Source organism: Cololabis saira, chromosome 15 (assembly GCF_033807715.1).
Source record: "Cololabis saira isolate AMF1-May2022 chromosome 15, fColSai1.1, whole genome shotgun sequence".
Lineage (NCBI taxonomy): Eukaryota > Metazoa > Chordata > Actinopteri > Beloniformes > Belonidae > Cololabis > Cololabis saira.
In genome coordinates, this window is record NC_084601.1 from 9,744,431 (window position 1) to 9,768,198 (window position 23,768).

Genomic DNA, 23,768 nt, shown 5'->3' on the forward strand with positions numbered 1-23,768 from the left:
TACTTAGGGCAAAAAACAAACAAGGCAAAAGAAAAGACCTCCCCAAAACCCTGAAACCACCCTCTCAAAAGGTCAAACAAGGCAAACAACCGTGCACACTCGGACAGCCCTCCCCAGCTCCGGATCAAGGTGCGCGGAGAGGTTTAGGTTTAACAAGCCCTTTATTGACCAATCCACAGAATCACAACACAAATTGCATCATCAACCCGTCAAAAGAAAAACCCTCAAAACTGAAACAAAAGGTCGTCATTTCCCCCCCAACACAGCACAATACCCCTCCAACAGACCATCTATCCTCAAAAGCCTCCAGGTTGCCCACCATTTTGTAATAAGAGTAGTCCACTCGAAGACCCTTCAAAACTGCAAGTGGACCAACTTTACCAGAACCTGAAAGTCGGTTCTTCCTGGTCAGCCATATTGAAAGTTTGGCTAAATCACACATCAACACACCAAAACCATGAAACCATGTTCGTAAAAGATGAAAAAGACCAACAAGACGGGGACACTGGACAAACAAGTGTGCCAGCGTCTTCACCCCTGAACAAAATAAACAGCCTCCCCTACCCAGGTGTGCTCTGTATCTGTTTGTATATATATACTCCCACAATCCTCCTCTGGAGGTCTGCTGTCCTCTTCTCAGGGACCGCCAACTGCCTCTCGGGGAAAACCCTGGGCCAAAAATTTGGAATCTGGAATTTATCCAGATGAGGACTCGCAAAAGACAATAGGCCACCTTCATCGTCCCACCAGTTTCCTACTGCAGGGCCCACAGACAAGTTGGGAAAACCATAAATGCATTCTTCATCCCACTGGTCATACAGAGACTTGTTTTCCGCAAAGGCCGTGAAAGAGTCACACAGACTTCCTTCACCAATCGTGCAGTCAGTCTGAGAGATGTAATATTCAAACGCTGCCTCAACGTTTCCATGGACGTACTGAACATCTTCAGCAGATGGCCAAGCTTCGTGCATCCGGCCTCCCTGAGCCGGTGTTCTGGCAATCCTTGCTACTACCTGCCGAGAAATGCTACTTTGTGGTTCTGCTCATGCGCACAGTCGATTTTCAAAGTTTGCATCATTTCTTGCACAATGTAAAATTGATAATATGGGATGTTGAGTATTTGATCCTTCAAAATACCCTACACATGACATGAATTGCATTACACTTTGTGAACATTATATGATAAAGAGAAGAAAAAAAAAACAATTCTATGGCTTTATTTGATATTCATTCAGTCATTGGCCTTTATTTAACCAGGCAGGTCATTAAGAACACATTCTTATTTACAATGACGGCCTGGCAAGCGACAAGGACCACTTGAGGGGGAAAGGAAGTGGGCTAGGGAGTAAAACACAGTAAAATTGTAGCTCTACAAAGGTAGAAAACCATTAGGTAGCATTTCTTGGCAAAGCAGCAGAAATTGGCAGAACACCAGACCCGCAGACTGGAGGATTCCAGCATCGAAGAGGGAAGGAAGTTGTTGAAGAACAACGGCTCCTCAAAAAACCACAGGCCCGTAGTCTCATCAGGTATGCGAGAAACCCGAAAACCTTCCATGCTTGCAACACATACACATAAAAAGGTCCAAAAAGGTCCACTTTTCCAGGTTGCATGAGGAAAAACTCTTTATCCTATCACAGTCTGCCAACTCTCCTCAGCAACAGTCTTGCTGTGTCGATCCAGGCTGGACCACAGTCATAAAGCAGCCGCTGCACGGTCCGAAGCCTAAAGGAAGCAACTTTGGACTGAATATCAATGAGACCTTGAGCTCCTTCAGCAACAGGTAGATAAAAGTCCTACTGCCTGAATCGAATGCCGACCAGACCGGAAGAAGTTCACAAGAGCGTTTGTACTTCCTCCAACACACATCCGGGTGGTGATAGAGCAACAAGTCTGTGCCAGAGTCAAAGCAACCAAGTTATTAGCAACCAAAACCCTTACCCTATAAGACAACTCCACCTAGACAACCGAGCACACACCTTCTCCAGACATCCCTCCCAGTTCTTCTTAAGAAAACCATCAGAACCCAAAAACACACCCAGAACTTTAATGCCACCCCTCCCCCACCGTAGCCCCCCAGGAAGATCCTGTTCCCTCCACCGTCGCATCAATAGAGCCTCGCTCTTATCCCAGTTCACCCAGTTGGTAGAGCGTTTGCCCATGAACCTGATGGTCAGTGGTTCGAACCCTAGTTCCTCCTGTGTCCACCAAAGTGTCCTTGGGCAAGACACTGGATCCCCTGGTTGCTCCCGGTTGTCAGGCCAGCGCCGTTGTGTATGGCAGCTCCGCCGACAACTGGTGTGTGAATGTGTGCGTGTGTGGGTGAATGTTTGCAGTGTAAAGCGCTTTGGGGCTGTAGGAGTACAGCTGGAAAGCGCTATATAAGTGTAAGCCATTTACCATTTACCATTTCACCCGTGCAGAAGAAGCAGTTTCATAAAGAGACAAAGCACTCGTCAAATGCGGAGTGTCAGACCGCGATGAAATAAAGACGTTTACATCATCAGCATAAGCAGACACAACAAAAGAGCGACTAAAAGTGGGTAGCGAAAGAGCACTCAGCCGAGCCCTCAACCTGCACAGCAAGGGCTCAACAGCAAGGCTGAAAAGTTGCCCTGAGACAGATAGGGCATCCCTGCCTGATCCCCCGCTGCACAGAGACAGGCCGACTCAGCCCCATTTTCACCAAACATTCAGCACCATTATACAATAACTTTAAACAGGACAAAAATATGTCCCCAATACCAAAGGACAAAAATAAATACAAATGATCCACTCTGTCAAAAGCTTTCTCCTGATCTTGAGACAAAATGCCACAATTCAAATCATAAACTTTACACCAGAGGTGGCAAATCCGGCTTCAGAAAGTAAAAGTCCTGCCATATATTTGTTCTGTCCATTCACTAAAACCAGGTGAGTTCACTAATTAGCTCATCTACCTGGCTGAAGAGCTGTGCTGATTAGAATCAGCTGGTTGAGTGAATGGACAGAACAAATACATGGTAGGACTTTTACTTTCTGAAGCCGGATTTGCCACCTCTGCTTTACACAAATCAAACACATCCCGCATCAGAAAAATATTGTCCATAGTTGTTCTTTCAGGCACACAATAAGTCTGATCCAGATGCACAATATTATCCAGATAGAACTTATGTCAGTTTGAGAGGGCCTTGGAAAGAATCTTGTAATCCGTGCAAAGTAAAGCAACTGGTCTCCAGTTCTTAAGCAAGACCAGGTCCCCTTTTTTTGGCAGCAAAGTTAAAACTGCCCGTTGACAGGAAATGGGAAGAGATCCCGTGCTATATCCATCCAGCAGAACCTCATGAAGATCTGACCCAATAAGGCACCAAAAGCGCTTATAAAAATCTGGGGAGAGACCATCAATCCCCGACGCTCGTCCAAGAGGCATCTCATTGACAGCCAGAGTCAGATCCCCATCCAGAGCAGCCCTCTCCGCCGCGCTGAGCTGAGGAAAACCCTCCAGGAGATCCATCCTCTCCACGGAACAAGGCTGTTTCCCAAAGAGGTCAGAGTACAACTCCACTGCATGGTCCAGCATCTCAGTCTGATCAGTGGTCAGATGTCCCTCAGGCAACCTCAAACACGACATCAGTTTCTTCTGAGCAACAGACTTTTGCTCAGGTTGAAAGCGCCCCCTTCACACGTTCATGTAGAAAAGAGCCCAGCGCAGACTTCTTCTCTCGTAACAGATGACCAGCTCCAGGATCCGGGCTCCTTAGCAACCCCTGTTCATTAGTTGTAATAGATTTCTCCAAATCACAAATGGCAGCTTTCAATGCAGCAGTGGAATGTGATGTATATTGTTGACAAAAAATGCGTATTTGAGCTTTGCCCACTTCCCACCAGGGTTTTATGGAGAAAAAAAAAGTATTACGGTCCCTCCATTGATCCCAGAAGCACTCACATTTCTTGCAAAACCCAGTATCTTGGAGAAGTGTATTATTAAAATGCCAGTAAGACTTGATCCCTACACCTGGTAGGATAACTAAACTCACAGCCAGTAACGAGATGATAATCTGTAAACCCAACAGGGTTTATAGGGCTTATAGTGCTATGTAACCACTGAAACCAAATTACCAGAGATGTAAATACGATCCAGCCTTGCAACAGTTACTACACCATCCCTCACTTTAACCATGTATATTGTTTAACTTGTGGACATTACGCCCGCCATGTGTCCAATAGATCCCACTGTGTAACAACAGTCTTAAGGCTCCTGGAAGAAAGTGAATGTGGTTCCTCATGCGTTCTATCCAGAGTAAAATTCTGATTACAGTTAAAATCACCGGCAACAGACTTTGTTTTGCAACTATGTCCATTTACCATATAGCAATTTTTGGAACCCCTTCTGTTGAGTTAGCTCTTAACTTTAGACAAAAACAAATCATTGCATTTACTTCTCTATTAGCCAGACGTGTAATACTGCTACACTGGAAGTCCACCAAGAGCCCCTCCATAGCCCAATGGCTTAGGGAGGTCATGTTCTTTTTGAAAATGGAGAAAATAAAATATACTGTGAGAGGTTCAAGGAAGAAATTCTATGACATATGTCAGCCCTAAACCATTTCAACGAATTAGTGCAGCTTCCTCCTGATTGAACCCATCAAATACTTGTTTTCTAGTATGTACACATCCTCTCATGCTAGCTGAATTGTTTTCTTGGTCCTTGAATTTGCCTTCCTGTTTAGCTACTAGCCACGATATATTTGTATTGTACTCTACTGTGAGCAATGCTGTACAGGATTTCTTTTTGAATAAACAAATCTTTAAAAAAAAAAAAACGTAATAAAAAAAAAAAATCACCGGCAATAACGACTTTGTCTTGATGCCAATGTTGGGATTCCCCATTAAGTTTATAAAAAAAAAAAAAACCCTCTTAGGACCATTATTTCGAGCATAAACATTCACAAAACAAAACACAGAACCACCTAACTCTGCCCTGACAAATACCAATCTGCTTGGAACAACCTCGGTTACTGAAAGGATGCTCACAGATAGATTTTTCTTAAATAAAATAGCTACACCTGCACTAAAGTTGGAGCCATGGCTGAGAACAAAATTACCGTCCCACCACAACTCCCAGACTACCTCATCAGCTGGAGCAGAATGAGTTTCCTGCAGAAAACGTATATCAAACCCAACTCAAAACTCACCTGTTCAAACTCCCTCACTCACCCTAACTGGACACGGTGCACCAGTTTGTTCTATTTATTGGTCTATGTACTTTGTTTATGCTGTCTGTTGCTGCTTTTTTTGTATTAACTGTATTTTAACTAATAAAATGTGTGTTTGTATCACTTGTAAGGTGACCTTGGGTTCAATTCAATTCAATTCAATTTTATTTATATAGCGTCTAATACAACAGAGTTGTCTCTAGACGCTTTACAGAGACCCATACCCAGAACATGACCCCCGAGCAGTTATTACATAAACAATGGCAGGTAAAAACTCCCCTAGTGGGAGAAAAACCTTAAGCCAAACAGTGGCAAGGAAAAACTCCCCTTTAGGAGGGAAGAAACCTTGAGCAGGACCAGGCTCATAAGGGGGGACCCTCCTGCCGAGGGCCAGACTGGTGGGTCAGGGACGGCAACAGCACAGCAGGCAGGTGGAAGCAGCAACGGGATGACCAGGGGTGGGGACCGCAGGCCAGCACGCAGCTCCCGAAGCTCCGGCCCAATCAGCAAGTCCCAGGTTGGGGTGCAGGGTCAGGGAAAGACTTGTGCTCCGTAATGCAAGCTACAAGCCACCCACGACCACCTGCAGGTTCCGGTGTCCGGCAAAGGATGCTGCAACATGGACAAAAGAGAGAAAAGGGAGGAGAAGGGGGGGCCAGCACAAGAAACCACAGGAGCGACTCTGACACACTAAAGTTTACACTACCTAGAGATTTACCAACACCAGCTAGAGGTTTACTAAACACTAACTATAGGCTTTACTAAACAGAAATGTTTTAAGTTTAGTTTTAAAGGTGGAGGTAGTGTCAGCCTCCTTAACCCAGATTGGAAGTTGGTTCCATAGTAATGGTGCCTGAACGCCCGCCCTCCAAATCTACATTTGGATACTCTAGGAACTACGAGTAAACCTGCACTCTGAGAACGGAGAGCTCTGACAGGAACATAAGGCACTATCAGGTCTTGCAAATAATGCAGAGCTAAGCAGTTTTGGGCTTTATACGCAAGTAATAAAATTTTAAATTGGATTCTGAATTTTACGGGTAACCAATGGAGCGACGCTAACACTGGAGAGACGTGGTCTCTCCTGCTAATTCCTGTCAGTACTCGTGCTGCTGCATTTTGGATCAGCTGGAGCCTATTCAGCAAATTACTTGGACATCCTGCTAACAACACATTACAGTAATCTAGTCTAGAAGATACAAACGCATGAACTAGTTTTTCTGCATCACTCTGCGAGAGGGTTTTCCTAATCTTTGCAATATTACGGAGATGGAAAAAGGCTATTTTACAAACCTGATACCTTGGGTGACCTGAAAGGCTCCTCTAAATAAAATGAATTATTATTATTATCAATCCCTTTTTATAGTGCAATTTCTCAAATCAAAGTTCTCTTATTACTGTCCCTCCCGCCGTTTACGTTCAAGGATCCCACCCTAATGTCAGGCATAAGGTCAGAGATAAGAAAAACAGCAAATGGACAAAATACCACTGGTATACAATGAACAGTTTTAGGATGGGGGGCGTTTCATTCATACTTCTCACCTAAAAATATTGAAATGAACTGGTTTTGAACTAGTTCAAAGTGAAAATGGTGAACTATGAATGTGAACTATTCATTTTTGAACTATTCATTATGTGAACTGAACTGAACTGAGCGAGTTCATGAGAAGTATGAACTTGCACAACACTGGGCGGCACTATCCTGACTCCATGTCGAATAGACGGAGGATGGCGTCGCAGACCACAACAACTACAAAGGCCGTGTCCAAATACTCCCCCTAGTCCTACTTTTCATCCCTACCTCTAAATTTTGCGCGTTCCCGTGAGGGTAGTGGTGTGCCAATTCTTCTTTTCACCCTAGGGGTAGTGAAGAAAACGAGTGTAGTGGCTATGAATCTGTCCCTACGGATAGAGGGTTTTCAGATGCTGACTAGCTGACCGAGGGCCAGAAAAATTTCCCAGAATGCTTTTCGTCGTCATTTGCGGACTGAATCAAAAAAAAAAAACATGGCGGACATTTCTTATTTTTTAGTGAATAAAATCAATATTTTGAGTTAGTTTCTGCATAAAAATGCGTTTTGATTACATTTCTAGCGAGAAATGTATATTTTACTTTCATAATATTCACTCAGTGAATGTACATAATTACTAGTTTGACCGTTTTTGCGAAGTCTTTTTCAAACCTCGCCAAAATGAAGGCTGATTTATGGTTCCGCGTTACACCAATGCAGAGCCTACGGCGTAGGTTATGTAGCGACGCGCACCGTACGCCGTACCCTACGCCGTAGGCTCTGCGTTGATTTAACGCGGAACCATAAACCAGCTCCGGAGCAAATTTCTCAGGCGTAGCTACAACTGTTAGATTTCATCTATTAAACCAACATTTATCTTCCTAAATGATTTATTTCAGCCAGCGGTAATTCTCCACAGAGCTGCAGGTTTCTCCCCGGGACGACGGTGCAGGTTGACCCGGCGATCACGTCTGTACGTGAACTGCTGTTGCTGCTGCTGCTGCTGCTCCGAGCCGGCGGCTCTTCTCATCGCCGAAAACATCAGATCAAATTTATTTGGATAAACTGAGCCCAGGTTGGGGATCTTAACGGTTACTTTTACGCCTGAAAAAATATAAAAACTTTATAAAGTGGCATATTAACAGCGCTACAGCTGAAATTAAAACAGCTTTTGGTTCTCAGCTTCCTGATTTAGGGGTGGTGCTGAAAGTAGAAGTAGGGGGAGTATTGGGACAGACCTGGGAAGATTTCAAGTGCCCTAAAATCTATCCCTTCTTTTTTAGGGGTAGTGGTAGTGAGGGAGGGCTAGTGGTAGAAAGTAGGGCTAGTGAAAGAAAGTAGGGGGTGTATTGGGATTGGCCCAAAGTCTACTTACCTGACAATGCGCCAAAAGAAAAGAGAAGAGGAAAGCCCCAAAGATGCTTGAAACCAAATCAAACTACACGCCACTCAGAGGCAACACCACCGACTCACGCTCAAACTCACACAAGCCCACCAGAAACAGAAGAGAGGAGAGGAGAGGAGAGATGAGGAGAAGGAGGAGGAGGAAGAGAAGGAGAAGAGAGGAGAGGAGGATATCAGGAGGAGAGAGGAGAGGAGGAGATGAGGAGGAGAGAGGAGGAGGAGAGGAGAGGAGGAGATGAGGAGGAGAGAGGAGGAGGAGATGAGGAGGAGAGGAGAGGAGGAGATGAGGAGGAGAGAGGAGGAGGAGAGGAGCCCATGCCATCCACAGGGGTCCCCTCCCCCATCACGAGCACATTTCAACATATCTGGATCAATTAAGATCAGATCCTATCCGAGCCGATCTGCGCACGTTTTGCGCATATACTTATAGAGGCTGTTGCGCCTTTTTATTTTCTGATTATTAATCTTATTGGTTCAGTCTGGAGGCTGAAAGACTAGTGATGGTGGGTGCGTGTGTGCCACTCATTATCACACATCTGGCTGTTAAACACACACGATTGCCTTTGGCCGTTAATATCTAATTATATGTTATGGAAACACGCACATCCAATTGCACCTGTCTCCTGTTGCCATGACAACCACTTAGCTATTCCTTTGACTGCGTCAAGACCTGCCTGCAGGAGCCAACATCCCATCGGCCGTGGGATGGCAGCAATCTCATTTTTGTAACGATTTAAGTATAAGTACATACATATACAGGACTGTCTCAGAAAATTAGAATATTGTGAATTTCTGTAACGCAATTACAAAAACAAAAATGTCATACATTCTGGATTCATTACAAATCAACTGAAATATTGCAAGCATTTTATTATTTTAATATTGCTGATCATGGTTTACAGCTTAAGAAAACTCAAATATCCTATCTCAAAAAATTGGAATATTCTGGGAATCTTAATCTTAAACTGTAAGCCATAATCAGCAATATTAAAATAATAAAAGGCTTTCAATATTTCAGTTGATTTGTAATGAATCCAGAATGTATGACATTTTTGTTTTTTTAATTGCATTAAAGAAAATAAAGAACTTTATCACAATATTCTAATTTTCTGAGACAGTCCTGTATATCTCAAATGCACGAGGTCGAGAAATGGCGAAATGTCAGTCACTTGTAAATCAATGTTTTTATAGCTCTATTCAATAAGAAGGTGTCACCCATAAAGGATTGTTTCTTTTGTATAACAACGCAAAAGGCTTTGCTTAATCGCAATAAAAGTCAGATGGATCACCCCAATAAATCCAAAACAGTATGGGGAACCATTTAATATATAATATAGTCACATCACTCACCTTTTTCATAAATAACTCGGACCTAAAGACATTACGAAGTCAATAAGCAGCACAAATGTACCCAGGACGATGATCTTTTTACGTTTTGTAGAAATCCTTCACAGCAGTTTTCATTTCTTTCGAACATTTTCGATATTAATACCAAGTTTTTGGTTTCCATCAATCCCCGGCTCCAAGCAGCACAGACAGAAGCTCCAACATGGTCTTACATTAACACACAGACGTTACACGAGAGTTACAGGTAGTTACAGGTCGGCTCATTGTCTCTAACATAGAGACCCAGAAACATCATGGTTCCGCCAGAAAGGTGTTTGCAACCTTGTACTTGTCTTTCCATAAAAGTGCCCATGACTGCTGATTTTTGAACCTTGAATTAAGCATTTAGTTTGTCATCTTGGTTTCATTTGAAGCAAGAAATTATCTAATTAGCACAAAACACTGGAGCTAGAGCGTCAGGCCCGACACGTGGTTTAACTTAAATACATTTCCTTGAGACTATTCAGTTAGTTTAGATCAGCTGTCCCAGGAGTCTTTAAATGATACCATAATTACTTCTGGACACACGCACTAATGTGTGTGTGTGAGTGTGTGTGTGTAAGAGAAATCAATATCTACTGAAATGGAGCCTAATGAAACCGCCAGATCTCCATAGACTGCATGCATGACTTCAGTATTTGAGGTTTTAAACAGCTCATTCTGTTACTCTTCTTGTTCAACGTGTCCATTGATAAAATAAAAACTACTCATGCAGCTCCTTCCTCTAATAATAAAGCATGAGCATATTTCATGCACTATGATGCTCATTAATGCTCCTCAGAGCAGCACTTTGTGAGTATAAACACATTTATAGTAAAACCACCAGAACTGATGAAATGAAGGAGCCCCGAGGGCCTCGCTGCTTCAGGATGACCATAAACTAATATTCAAGAAAACAAAGAGGATAAACAAGGGAAAATTGTACTAAAAAGTTTTATTTGCCAAATGTAGTTCATCTGTACAATGAGCAAGAAACAAACAAGCGGTGGAATCACTCCTGCAAACTCCAGGAGATCTAAACATGTGTAAAATAAAAGCAATATCAACCATTTTCTGTAAACATAGATCAGGGTGGCAGCGGCGCCCTCAAAGGAACCCGGGGCAGGGCACCGGGGGGCCGTGGCGGCATCGGGGGTCCTCTCTGGAGAGGGAACGGAGGTGGACGAGGAGGACCGGCGCCGTAACCGGGAGGAGGCATCGGGGGAGGAGGCCCTCTCATACCTGGGGACACAGGGGGTGGAGATATTTGAAGAGACCAGATTAGTCATTTGTCAAATCTTATCTTCTACACTTGTGCTTGATGCCGTGGTACAATACTGTCCTCCGTTCTCACGTGCACTTCATAGACACTAAAAGTAGGGCTGCAACGATTCGTCGACGTTGTCCGATAATCAAAATTGTCGACAATGAATTCCATTGTCGACAATTGTTGCCAGAAGTGTTTTTCCAATAGAGTGAGGCATCTCACTTCAATACAATCTCTGCCGAGAGTCGCGTATGCACGATAGCATCTCAGCGCAGCTGCGGGTAATAAAACTTAAAAAGTTTGGGAGCATTTTAGCCTCGATACGGTGAATAAAAAGATGATTTGCACAGTTTGCCAAGCCGACCTTGCTTATCACAGGAGCACGTCGGTAATGCATTTGAACAGAAAGCACGTCGGAGTGTTGAACGAAACGGACTCGCCTTGGTAAGATATTAAGCCTATTCTCATTTGTGAAATTAATTTGTTTTATTCGTTAACTTTGTTTATTTCATGTTATTTATTAGTGTTATTTGAGCCACTCACAGCTACTCTCGTTGCTATAACCTCAATCACATAATTGATGCGGCGCAAAAGCCGAAAAAGCTTGTGTGATGACAATGATGGATTTGCATCTAACTCAGGTGCCTATGAACTGTCAATTATCCATCAAACTCCACAATGATCATGTTAACATTAAATCACAGGGCTCCAGACTGCGACCAAATGCTCGCATTTTGCGACCAAAATTTGAGTATGTGCGACTGAATTTCATGTCCACTCGCACACGTGCGACCAGTAAATTTGCCAGTGTTTTTTTTTTTTTTTTTTTTACACGTTAAACGTGGAAGGAGTGCCTCAATGAACCCCCATATTTGCAGGCCAATGAGTGTGAAAGGGAATGAGTTGGGGGATCTATTTATTTATTTATTTATTTATTCATTTATTTTTTTCGTTTAATTTCACCAGTTCAAAGCAGGTATTACGCCCGGACGACATTTAATGCGACACAACTCGCTGCCGCCGCGGCGCGCGCATAAAGTTAGAAGAAAGAGGCGGCGGGTATGTTTTGTTTTAGTAACATCATGCTCAGGCCATGAGTCTGCAATGGCCCAGACGGGAGACACATGTAGCTCAGTGCTTAACTTTTATTTTTAATCCACTCTATATTCTTCTGGTTGTTCTCCGATATGTCCCCCCTCTAAAGCCTGATTTATGGTTCCGCCTTAAATCGACGCAGAGCTCTGCGTTGTTGTAACGCGGAACCATAAATCAGCCTTCACCCGGAACATACATAGGTTTCTCTAAACATCTGTCCCCGCTACAGTTTTAACTAAAAGAAAATGTGCTCCAATACAGCAGGTCTCATAATTTTATTTTGAACATTGCTTAAAATTTGCTTGACACAAATGAAAGTTAAATTTTAACACGTGGGAAAAACACCTAACCTTTTAAGTGATGTGTGTTGTCAGGTGTAATGGCATTTTTAGGTTAGACATAAGAATATTTCTTGGTAAGATCCTTAGTTATTTGAGTGAAGGCAGTGAATTTGGTCGACTGGTGTAAGTTCAGGGTTTTAGTAAAGACACAAGTAGGAAATGTTATTGGCCAGTACCCCAATATTTGTACATTTGTTAAGTACTGTGTTTAACAGTTACATTCATGGCTGAAAGGTTACTAAGCACTTTGTTACCAAGCACCTTTTTATCATGTGAATGTATGTTTTTTTTATATATAATGACAGCAATGGTGCTGTCAGTTTACTTTATGTTGCGGCATCTTTAAAAATGCACAATAAAATGTAACACTGCATTTGAAACAGCACATTGTGGTAATTCATTAATCTATTATGAAATACGTATTACTAATACACTGAAATGTAGTAGAAATGTAAACATTTGGTTAGCGTGTCGATAAACGATGTGCGCTCCTAAAATTTCTGATTGTGCCCCTAAAAATTTTCAGTTAGGGGCTACTGTGCTCCTAGTGAAAAAAGTTAGTCTGGAGCCCTGAATCAGATAGATTTGTCTGTACATTTCTCTTGCGGGACGGGAGAAGACACTAAATCAATGCATCTCTATTATTGTGCGCCGTGCAGGCATACATTCTCAGTTTTGCGGATGCGGGCGGGAGCAGGATGAAGAAAACAGTCCCGCTATATCAGGGCTCTAGTGCCATCTTTCTTGTGTTTATTATCATTTGCCACATAATTAAAGCAACCTCATACTAAATTTTTAAAAAATTACTAATTATCCGATTAGTCGACTAATCGTTTCAATAGTCGGTGACTAATCGTTTCAATAGTCGGTGACTAGTCGACTATTAAAATAGCCGTTAGTTGCAGCCCTAACTAAAAGTAGGTCAACCCCTGATGAAGTGAAGCCCCGACGTCTGACTCACTCAAACGCCACGTCCTCGTGGAGACGCTGTTGCTCCTCAGTTTCTCAGATAAACTGGTCTTTACTTGAAAATAGTCGCACCAGCATACGTTTCATTTTCTAACGCTTGAAAACCGCCGGGAGAAATTGCAACAGCCCATTTTCCTCTAAAATTACACCAACTGCAATGATGAAGGGTCATTACAGTAAATGTTGCAAAATGATGCAGAGATTACGGCTTTTCCTAATTTCAGAGGAGGATATGAGGAAAAAACCATTCTTGTGCGTAAGAGTACATATCGGGATGTGTGAAGTCACGACTAAACCACAATCTCTGAAAGAAAAGAACATTTACTTTGGCTGAAAACATGTCAGTGAGCCTTTCGGATTTGCCGGGTAAGCTGCCAAATTAGCAGCTCAGTGTGTAATTATCCGGCCTGGACTTCTTTATCGCCACCTCTCATCTCCACCCACAACTTCTAATCATGCTGTGTTCACTGAACTTCAGGAGTGACTCATCAAAACTCTTTGTTCCCAGATTTTAGCTTTACTATTAATAAAACCAAAACAGCGCAGCCGCACTAGCGGTTTAATGGCGTCTTTGGTGACGTCTTTCTACAAGTGTTGCATCATAAAAACCACCAGATGCAAATTAAGCCACAAGTAATCAAAGATTATCCAATACATCTTTTTTGGAAACATCTGATTGTGGGAAGGATAGCAACTGACCAATAGCTGTCCCACACTCAAACAAGTACCAGATCTGCTTGGACGAGTTATAGGAGACTTTTTATTTGACAAACATTTGAGAAGCTTCCAAAGTGCTTACCCATAGGAGGCCCGTACGGTGCTCTGGGAGGCATCCCCATCGGTGGGGGTGGGGGCATGCTGGGGGGCGGCGGGGCCCGCTGACCTGATCCCGGGGGAGCAGGAGGGGGAGGCACCATGCCAGGAGGAGCAGGAGGGGGCATGGGCATCTGGGGCATACCTGTGGCACAATACAAAAAAGAAAAATTCTGTGTCATTACTTCATCATTACTTTTAAGTCGAGTAGAACGATAAGATTGCTGCAATGTCCGCTAAAAATCCCTGTTGCTCATCAGCATCATCACGTCATTTAAGCTCTGCACCATCATTACCACCTAGCATTTGGTGGTGTAATTACAGAGTGGCAAAAAACGAGACGGGTCCGTAGGGAGGTACGTAGAACCATGAGTCGCATGTAACTCAGAGTCAAGGGAATTTAAAGTACCGTATTTTCCGCACTATAAGGCGCACCTAAAAGCCTTAAATGTTCTCAAAAACTGGCAGTGCGCCTTATATATGATCATTACAGTCATTTCTGTTACTGTAGTCAGGGGGATTGTGGGTACCCTAGTTGGTGTCGCCGAAGTAAGAGCGCTAAAACCGGCAGGAATCGTCACAGACGTTCAAGACAACAGCAGCGACGCCGACTCGCATAATGGTGACTGCGAAGAGACGGAGGCGGGACCATTGGATGCCGCATCACCCAGCTGTTCTGTTCCAACACGGAAAAAGATTTCAAGGGATTCTGGGATGGGGAACGAACTGGAAAAGTTCCGCTTAGCATTTATTTTGGAAGTGAACGAAGTTTTCAGAAAGCTGGTTTTTAGTTTGTAAAAAAAGTTTGACTTACAGTACTTTTCTTTTTGCATTTGCTGTAGCATTTTGTAGCATTTCCTGTAGCGCAGCTCCATCAGATAGATACGTAACTCAACCCCAGCCACTATAGTAATAGTACGGTATCTTATCGTATATTCCCTGTAGGGCTGAACGATATACCGTTATCGTATCTATATCGAGATATGAACATTCAAGACATTAATAACGGAAAAGCAACGATATAAACAATATATGTCCGCTCGGCCTGCTTGTAAAGCTTGAGCAGTCTCCATAAACACTACTTTTAAGATTGCCCTTGAACGCACCACTACGGCCAGCCAACCACAAAGCTTATTTCATGCTTGCTGTTGATCGACAGCTGAAGCCAACCAATGACAAACATAGGAGGGTGGGAGTGAGGGAGACTGAGAGACGCACACAGCCACACACACAGGAGAGCGGAGAAGAGCGGAGAAATCGAAACGGAAGAATAGAGACATGAGTGCGGAGGATAATGCGGCCGGTGGCGGTGCTGAATCTAATTTTGTGCCAAAACATAATAATAATCATCCTCCATTATTAGGAGGTATTTTGGATTTAGAAAGGATGATGTCGACCAGAGCGAGGTGTTGTGCAAGTCGTGCTTGGTGAAAATTGCGACGTGTATTTTGCGGCCATCCGTTTTTAGTTTTGAAATGACAAAATAAAAATAGAGAAATAAACCAAAATAATCCGTTCCCCATCTTTTGTTTTGATAATAAAAAATTCATTGATGTGTTTGAAAATCGAAATTGGGAATTAAAACAGCGAGTGGAAAACTCTTTTCTCTATTTCCTATTCGTTTACTGAAAACAAGGATTGGACAAATGGGGGGATTGCACATGCGCAGTAATACATTAAGAAAGTTGTTTCTGGTTCTTTTGTCCATCAGATTCAAAGTTAACATTTTTAGATATTTAATTGTTGAAACAGAAAATAAATCAAATATGAAACCTGGGAGTGAAACATGAGTTTAATCTGTAATCTGTCTTCACTCCGTCATGAAACTGCAGTGATGTTGTGACAGTCCGTTCAGCTGCAGCGTCCAATCAATAACATGTACTGAACTCTAACTCTAACTGCATTGGTTATTTATCGTTAAAGCGGAGCTACAGTAAAATATTTTGATTATTATTTATTATTTAGTGACTTTATGTTAATGTTGATGACTGGCAGTGAGTTCTAATCAATAAAACTGCACTCTTTTGATTTCTGATGTTATTTTTCTGAAAAATGCTTGGTTTTCACCGAACCAAAGTCATATCATATCGTATCGATATCGAGATATCTGGCATGAATATCGAGATATGAAATTTTGTCCATATCGTTCAGCCCTAATTCCGTGTGCCTTATATATGAAGAGGGTTTTAAAATAGGCAATTTATTGAAGGTGCGTGGTGGTGTGGAAAATACGGTATGAGGTTGTTTTTTTGTTGTTTTTTTTACCTGGATGCATATTGCCAGGGGGGAAGGGCGGTGGTCCGGGTGGGGGTCCACCACCCTGGGGACCTGGTGTCCCGGCAGATGGAGGCATGGACATAGAAGGGGGCATTGATGGAGGCATCGATCCAGGCGGAGGAACAGGAGGGAATGCACCAGGAGGTGGAAGACCTGCACAAAAAAATAAAAACACATTTCAATTTCATTATATGCAATAAGTTGACTATTGTTTAAATGTTTAGTTAAATGTATTTCATTCACTGGCTTATTTCTCATCTCTTATGCCAACTACCCGAAATAAGTGCAGCTAAGGGCTCATTTCCATCCGGCCCTACACAGCGCAGCTTCCTTTGTTTGCTCTCGTGGAGGGCTGACTGGGCCAAGCATAGTTCCAACGTAATTATCCATAATGGAAAATGTGTCATAAGCCTCTCCAAAACCAAAGGCACACCCATCCAAACTCTGCACGTTTACACATATGAACTCTTGGTGGTCATTTCAGAAGGGCTGTGTTGGTAGGGAAAACAATTTAATAGTTTTTGAGAAAAATCTGATAAAAATAATGAGTAAAACTTTAAAAAAAAAGGAAGTACAAGGAGCTAGATTTTGGCAGGAAAAACACCCAGTGACGTCCTGGTTGTTACCCTGAGGGGGAGATCACCACACCACACCAAGAACTACAAATATAACTATAAAAAGAGTTGTAGTAGTAAATATCACTACTGGAGCATTTAAGGGGAGGGCAGAATCCACACTTCTTTAGGCTCCCAGTAAAGTTAAAATGATGGAAAGCAGCTGGAAAATGTTGTTTATTACATTGCCAAGGTGATAAAATGAAAAAAAAAAAAAAACTAAAAGGTGGAGACAAAAAGCATTACAGATCCTTTTTTTTTTAAACAATTATTTGATGCAAAAATCACTTACCACCCATGCCACCCATGGAAAGGCTTGATCCCAGAGTTGTCAGGACCGGTGTAGGGGCAGACGGCGGCGGCGGAGCATCTGCAAACAGCTGATGTGGTCTGTCTGCCTGGGAAAGAGGGTTTTGCGCTGCCAAAAGTCGCTCTGCGGCCGAGCCGTGACGTTCTCCCTTTGAATCTTTCTTGAATGCGTACGACACGGTGATGGGTCTGTTACAGAGGTACTGGCCGTTCATGGCCTCGATTGCAGCATCTGATGCATCAAAGCTGGCAAAATTGATGAAAGCATAACCCTTGGAGTTGCCGGTGTCTGGGTCTCGCATGATCTTTGGTGTTTGGAGAATCACACCAAAGGCACTAAATGTGTCGTAAAGAAGTTTCTCATCAATCTCTGGGTCCAAGTTACCAATGAAAATATTAGCACCAACATCCAGGTTCTTGTTGTGTGCCGAGGCCTTATTGACCCGGATTGGTTTGCCATAGAGCTTTATCATATTCATGATTTTGATGGCATAGTCGGCATCCTCTTCACTCAGGAACTCCACGAAGCCATAACCTGGGAGAAGTAAACAAGTTATGTTTGTTATTAGCATTGCTTTGGCTATAATTATTAAGATGCACACTAGAGGGCTGCATTGGGATTGGGTCCCGCAACACAAATCTCGCGGCAGTGGGTGGTTTGAACTCTCCTGCGGGCGGGAGCGGGCAGCCAAAAAAAAAATGCGGGATCGGGATGTAGTCTAACGACAAGATGGAAATCCATGACGTGGAAAATAAACCTCAAACAAGGTCTTTACAAAACAAAGACGAAGCAAGGCAAGTCCAATATTTAGACCCTCCAGAAAAACGCGGGCAAAAATAATTGATTATGCGGGCTAAAATCATTGATTATGCGGGCTAAAATAATTGATTATGCGGTTAAATGTGCGGGTTTTTTATGTGCTTTTATGCGGTGAAATTGCGGAATATGCTGGAAGTTGTGGAATATGCGGGAAGTTGTGGAATATGCGGGAAGTCGTGGAATATGCGGAAAGTTGCAAAATATGCAAAATATGCAGGAAGTTGCGGATTCGGCGCTGAGCTCTTCCCTCTTCGCTCGCCGCTACTCATCATCATCATCATCATCATCATCATCATCATCATCATCATCATCGTTTATTAGTCAGACTCGAGGTCCATGATAAAAACATACAACACTCAATACATAAGAACACAGATTAAAAGAATGCTGATTGTACTGAGGGAATCCTTGTTAGTTTCTTGTCCTCCGTTTAGTAATATGCTTAATTCAGCGGGCTGTCTCGTCTGATCTGAGGTCGTAGACGAAAAAAAAAAAAGGAGAGCGCAGGTGGAGGGAGAGAGGGGGGTGGCGGCCCGGAGGCCGGTCCCCGCCTGATCTCTCCCCTTCAGCCCGCGGCTCGGTGCTCGGGTGATTGCCGGGTGCACCGGCGCGGTGAGGGGACGAGCCAGAGCTTCGTCACCCACGCGTCCGCCGCCAAGGTCCCCCAGTGGATGGGAGCGTGCGCAGCGGTACGCGATCCTGAGTCCACCGGCAGCCGCGCCCACCGCGCTAGCGGAGGGCTCGGCGGAGACGGCACTCCTTTTTCCTCTCACCCCCGCGGGTGAGAGCTGCTGTTTGGGGGGTGGCGGTTTCTGCGAGGGGTGCGGAGGTCACCGGGCGGGTCCCGCACGTCGCGACCGGGCGTCCCGACATGTCCCTCACAACACTTCCCCCTTTTCCAAACTTTATGCGAAAATGTGAATTGTGAAATCAAGCGAGCCCCGCATAATCCCCGCATAATCGCATATTTAGCGCGGACATATGCAATTATCGCGGGAAATATGCGCCCTTTTAGGAATAAATCTATCCCCGCGTAATCTGCGCCATTTGGTTGATTATGCAATGAATTCTGCGATCGCGTAATCGCGTTTTTCTGGAGGGCCTAAATATTTGGAGAAACGGTGTTTAGTGTCTGTGGCGCATCTTGGAAGAAAGATGCGCGGGATTGGGACCGCAGTCGGTCAGCAGCATTCTCTTTCTCCACAGCAATGTAATGGCCAAGCGATTCATTTGTTAAATTCATTTGTTTCGTTCTTTATTTATTAGTGTTTGAGCCACTCACGGCATACTCTCGTTGCTATAACCTCAATCACATAATTGATGTGTGCGTGAAAGGCGAAAAAGCGTGCGATGATGACGATGATGGATTTGCATCTAACTTTCAGTCAGGTGACCTATGAACTGCCAATTATCCATCAAGCTCCACAACAATCATGTTAACATTAAATCAGATAGATTTGTCAAGGACGTTTCTCTTGCGGGACGGGAGAAGACACTAAATCAATGCATCCCTATCATTGTGCGGGCATGAATTCTCAGAGTTTTGCGGGAGCGGGCGGGAGCGGAACACAGACATTGCGGGTGCGGGCGGTAATGGTCAGAAATTCAGCAGGAGCGGGATGAAAAAAACAGTCCCACGCAGGGCTCTAATGCACACTATTTCACTCTGTCCTGAGAAATAAAAAGAAAGGTGGAGCTCACCTTGATGTTGGCCAGTTACCCTGTCCTTGGGCATATGTGTGTTGACCACAGGACCAGCCTGCAGGAAAAGCTCCCATAGTAACGGCTCTGACACCTTCTCGTCCAAGCCACCAACGTACACAGTGGCATCTGAGAGCAGAGGAAGAGGAAAAGACTTTGTAAGAACAAATACCCCATAGAAGTCTGTAAAATACACATTTGGGCAATATCTTGATGATTCCTAATAATCAGACTACTGTGCTGAGGAGAGGCCTGGGAAAAAATGTGCCTTAAAATAATTCAATATTCCTCATTACAGATTCTGTTTTTTTTTTTTTTTATCAACTGTGATGGGGGAAAGAAAAGTTAAAACCGCTTTAGATCTGGAAACCTTTGTTGGAGAATCATCACAATTAGCTCAGTTTTCATTGATTTGAGACCATGATATTGTTGACTGAATGAGTTGATTTTTCAATTTTTTCAGCCCTTGTACACACTAGCACGCTGAAAGAAACTCATTTTATTTCCTCATATTTACTTACTGATAGAAAAGCAACAGTACCACGTGTTACAACCAAGTAGTCATGTAGAGAACAGTCTCTGAACGCACAACACGTTGAACCTTGAAGGAGATGGGCTACAGCAGCACAAGGCCCAACCAGGAGCTTAAAACAGGAAACTGAGACTACGATTCAAAGAGGCTCACAAAAGTTTATAAAAAGAAGATTGGAAAAACGCAGCCTGCCTTGTCTGGTGTTGTCTTGATTTCTGCTGTCATATGCATTGGTAGGGTCAGAATTTTGTGTGCGCAACACGAAAGCATGGATCCATCGTGCCTCGTATCAATTGCTCAGGCTGGTAACGCTCATAATGTTTAGGTGATCATTTCTTGGCACACTTTGAGCCCTTTCGTTCTGCGTGAGCAGTGTTAAAAAGCCATAGTCAGACTATTTTTGCAAACCATGGCCATCCCTTTCACTGCAGGGCAACTTCAGATGGTAACATCCAGCAGGAAAATGAACCCCATCACAAAGCCCAAATCATCTCAAACTGGTCTCTTGAATACAGCAGTAAGTTCCCTGAACTCCAGTGGCCCCCACACCAGATCACAGTCCAATAAAGCATCTCTTGGATGTGGTGGAGCAGGAGATCAGCATCAACGATGTGCAGCTGCAGCAACTTTGAGATGTCATCTAGTCCAGTGGATCTCAACTCCGGTCCTCAGGACTGTCCTTCATGTCTAGGGATGTTTCCCTGCTTCAGCACACCGTGATACAAGGAGCTGTGTCATCCACAGAGATGTACAGACCTTGATGAGAAGCTGATGATGACCATTAATTAGAATTAGGTATGATCGAATTAGGTACGAAGAATTAGGAGCCAAATCTCTGAGTGTTTCCAACATCTTCGGCCAGTTCTGGTGGCAAAAGGAATCCAGTCCAGTATTAACATGGGACATCCCATAATGTAGCTGGTGTGTGTATATTAACACAATATTTTGCATTGTGTACCTAAATAATCGTCCGTAAACAATCTACGGTTAAATAGGGAATCTAAATTTCCGTCAGCGTTCAGATTCATATAATAACTATTTAAATAAGATAGTTTAGTTTATTGTTTTGCACAGTTTTAAAAATATACAGGAAATATCAAATATAAATACTATAGGTGCAGGAAGAGGCAAAAAACCCATTGGGCTTATTTGAAGCCTCCGCCGAAGTTATTCAAATTTCACATGTTATAAAGAACACAAGATTAACATACAAAAACAAAAAGTATAACTACACAAAAGTGATGGTAAACTAATAATGCAATATATAAATAATAAAGACAAAAAAATAAGTGTGTGTGAGTGTGCATGGGATATTGGTTTTACAACTTGTATTGACTCCTGAGCAAATAAGACTAATGGTAGAAATGATCATGTCACTATGAGTGAAACATGGATACATGTACAACAACATTGGGAAAACAGTTAAAAAACAGCAGTCAAGTTCCTTCAAACGTCTTTTGTAACATTTCAAAGAGGAAGAGTCTTTGCCAAGTGGGAAAAATCATTCCACAATTTAGTCCCTAAATCTCACCGAAAATTGACTCTGCAAGTGAGAAATTTAGGAGGATGAAGATCTGAGGATTGTCGAGTTGAATAAGAATGAACCTGTGAATTTGATTTAAAGTAAGTCTTGAACTGTCCAGGAATATTCCCTTCACTTGAATTTATCTTATAAATAAAAACACATATCTGAAAAATATTGATATCATAAATAGTAAGAATCTGGAGTTTCTGAAATAAAGGAGTAGATGAAGCATGTGACTCTGATCGAGTTGCAATCCTAACAAAACGTTTCTGTAAGAATCCTGCACTAATGTTGTACAAAATCCTCGTCAACATGATATTATCCATAATCTTCTTACTCAAAGTCTAGACAGTGAACAAAAGCATATGAAGTGTATTTGTTTATAAGCTTGTGATATAGACTCGAAGTGGTATTATTAGTTATTATTAGTTAGAGCCTTTAACTCTAACTTAGAGGTAACAACTACATGCTGTTTATATGTTGCTAAGCTAACGCTAGCTGGTCAAATAAAGACTACAAACCCACTTCCGGGTTTCAAACATAGACCATCCTCACTAAAATAATAACCAATGCCCGCATTATTACGTACAATCTATAAATGTAAATGGGGTTAACTGGTTTAAAACAAAATATACGGCAAATTGATGAATTGTCGAAAGGCTAAGCTAACGAGTCCCATGTGTTCGTTTGGCTGTTTACAACAAACTACCCGCTCAACTACCTGTAAACACTGCCGATCAAAGTGGTCAACTTGTAACGTGTAAGCTACAGCTGTAATTTTACAAACATAAAACGAATAAGAGGTATTAAACGATGGATTTACCCTGGTTTCTTTCTGAAATTGGTCCCGCTGCCATGTTGAATGACAATCGCAGGAGGAGCGTCGTCTGGAGAAGCCCCGCCTCTTCCGGTGACGTAGCGGGGAAACAAAATAAAATAAAATAAAATAATGGATGAATGAATGAAAATAAATCAACTAAATTCAGACAGCTTGACTTAAAATAAGAACATTAAAAAAATGAACATATATCTCTAACATGTAAACTAAACAGGTTTTAAGGTTACTATGTATTTGACTCCAGGTTGAAAGCATCATCATCCCAAGTTTATAGTTTATAGTTATAGTTTTATTTGGATCCCCATTAGCTGCAGCGAAACTGAAGCTATTCTTTCTGGGGTCCGACACATAATATACAATACATGACAAAAAATTAAAAGCAAACCTAAAGAGGTAGTAAAGAAAAAGAAAAGAAAAATAGAAAAGAAAAAGTAAAAAAAGGAAATTCTACTAAACAATATACTTTAGATTTCTGTCAAATAAGACCAGTGCTCCTTTTGACACTCACATTAAGGTTACAGTCATTCCGTTAAACATTTAGATATAATGCATTACAATACAAAATCATACATTCATAGCATGTTTTGGATATGGATACATTTCTTATGAAAAAACGAATAAAGTAATCTTTACCTTACCATTAACCAGCTGAGATTTCTATGCATTTTTAATACATTTGTTCTGAAATCACAACCGAGGACAATGCGAGCTGCTCTATTTTGTACTATTTGAAGTTTATTTATCATGTCTGCTGTGAAGTTTGACCAGACCACTGGGCAGTAGTCAAGATTTGACAAGATTAAAGATTGTATTATTAATTTAGTTGATTTCGGTGACAAATATGCCCTGCATCTTCTAATGACAGAGATGTCACTTCCCATTTTATTAACTATTTTATTTATGTGTTTTCCATGAAAGTTTGTCTTCTATGACAACTCCCAGCAATTTGGTATCTTGCACTTTGATATATGTCATTAATTTTCAGATTTAACTGAGGGTATGAATATGTATGACTGATAGGAGTTTGTGCAGTATAAAGGCACATAAACCTAGTAATGAATGAGTTTTTTTTTAAGGTATAGCTTTGTTAAATAGATTAATAAATAAATGAATCATCATCATCATATTTGTTTTTTTATTTCTGGATATTTGAATTGCCCTAAAAACTGAGAGAAGAGAGAAGACAGAGTCA

The 23,768-nt window shown here is 42.3% G+C and overlaps 1 protein-coding gene across 1 annotated transcript; it reads right to left on the bottom strand.

Annotated features, from left to right (window-relative positions):
• Window positions 1-10,415: 10,415 nt before the first annotated feature.
• On the bottom strand, window positions 10,416-22,632 carry sf3b4 (splicing factor 3b, subunit 4). Its single transcript, XM_061741814.1, has 6 exons — window positions 22,562-22,632; window positions 19,682-19,810; window positions 17,144-17,695; window positions 16,226-16,390; window positions 13,947-14,105; window positions 10,416-10,717 (listed from the first exon to the last, which is right to left on the bottom strand). The coding sequence occupies exons 1-6, from the start codon at window positions 22,593-22,595 to the stop codon at window positions 10,563-10,565; spliced, it is 1,194 nt and encodes a 397-aa protein (XP_061597798.1). The 5' UTR covers window positions 22,596-22,632; the 3' UTR covers window positions 10,416-10,562.
• Window positions 22,633-23,768: the final 1,136 nt, after the last annotated feature.